The sequence below is a fragment of the Anoplophora glabripennis genome, unplaced genomic scaffold, assembly GCF_000390285.2.
Source record: "Anoplophora glabripennis isolate ALB-LARVAE unplaced genomic scaffold, Agla_2.0 scaffold8654, whole genome shotgun sequence".
Lineage (NCBI taxonomy): Eukaryota > Metazoa > Arthropoda > Insecta > Coleoptera > Cerambycidae > Anoplophora > Anoplophora glabripennis.
In genome coordinates this window covers 1-1,589 of record NW_019424728.1, presented here as the reverse complement: position 1 = coordinate 1,589, position 1,589 = coordinate 1, and the positions used below count along the sequence as shown (strand labels likewise).

Sequence of the window (1,589 nt, the reverse complement as noted above, 5' to 3'; positions counted from 1 at the left end):
AAACACCCTGATTGTTTTAGATTTTCTCGTACAAGAGGGGGGGCTTAACATTTGGGACGAAATGAGTAAAACTCCCCTTGTTTATGCTGTTCGAAAAGGGCATTTGGAAATGGTGAAATTTTTAGTTGAACGGGGTGCTAATTTGAACTCTATAGATTTAATACGGAAGATTGGTATATACGATGTTCGCCTCGGTAATTCGCAAAATTATTCAATATTCTATGAAGCCATCTCTACAAATTACGTAAACGTAGTTGAATATCTTCTGGATAGCTATCTGCAGCATAACGAATGGTACAAAATGGGTTCGATTATTCCTTACACGTTTGCTTATTTAGGTCGATTAGACTTATTGAAAAAGTCGAAGGAAGAGGGCTTGAACGTAAACGGCGCTGTAGAAAATCAAGAAACAATAATTTTTGGTGCGGCACGTGGCGAACGATTAGACGCCATTAGATACTTAATAGGTCAAGGTGCCGATATCAATGCTAGGGACGGGAAGGGCAACACAATGCTCCATATAACTGCCATGAGATCTTCGCTCTCGACCGCTGAATTGGTGATCGAATTAGGGATAAAAATGGACGTTAAAAACTCTGTAGGCGATCCAGAGCTACATTATGCAATCCACAATCTCGATATGGTAAAGTTATTAGTGAAAAAGGACGTAGACGTGAACATGAAGGATGAACGAGGGAATACTGCCATCCAGAAAGCTGCCGCAAGAGGTATGTTAGAAACAGTGAAATTTCTCATAGCTCATGAGTCGGACGTTAATATTAGAAGTGATAGTGGCGAAACGATATTGCATTCTGCGGCAAGAAGTGGCGGATTAGACACTGTCAAATACCTTCTAACTGAATTCGATGTCAAAGTTACTGACAATGACGGCAACACGCCATTACACTCAGCTGCTTCGATGGGTCAGTTAGAAACTGTGAAATACCTAGTAGAACGGCACGCAGACATTAATATTGGAAACAATAAGGGTTATACTGCCTTACATATAGCTGTTATTTATAGACAACCGAAGGCAGTCAAATATTTTGCCAAACTCGGAGCTGCCGTCAACACTAGGGACAATAATGGTCGTACGCCATTACATGTTGCTGTACTTCGAGGCGAATTAGACATTGTCAAAAGTCTGGTGGAAGTTGGAGCGGACGTCGATCTCCGAGACCGCAAAGACTGCACCGCATTACATTGCTCTGCTCTCAATGGCAATCGTGACATTCTCGATTTTCTCCAGAATCGTGATAGGGAAAATGAAAGACACGTGATGCCTTCTTCCATGAGGAGCGTAGGTGTAAATTTCATTTACGACCAAACGACTTTACATTTTGCTGCTGCGGGTGGTGATTTGGACGCCATCAAATACCTTGCGGGACTAGGTGTGAACTTAAATATTACCGATGATAAAGGCGAGACACCATTGCATTGGGCTGCGAAGAGAGGTAGGTTGGACGCTATCAAATTCCTTGCGAGGCGTGGTTCGGACGTTAACAGGAAAGACAAAAACGGCCTCACCGCATTTCATTATGCCGCCCAGGAGGGTCATTTGAGTGTTGTTAAGCATCTCGTGGAACGCA

At 42.9% G+C, this 1,589-nt stretch overlaps 1 protein-coding gene across 1 annotated transcript; it reads left to right on the top strand.

The window, feature by feature from the left end:
* Nucleotides 1-10: 10 nt before the first annotated feature.
* On the top strand, nt 11-1,553 carry LOC108916861 (putative ankyrin repeat protein RF_0381; the record flags this gene model as incomplete). The annotated part of the gene is made up of 1 exon (XM_018723170.2): nt 11-1,553. A coding segment is annotated over exon 1 (1,492 nt), but the record flags the coding sequence as incomplete, so codon positions are not given.
* Nucleotides 1,554-1,589: the final 36 nt, after the last annotated feature.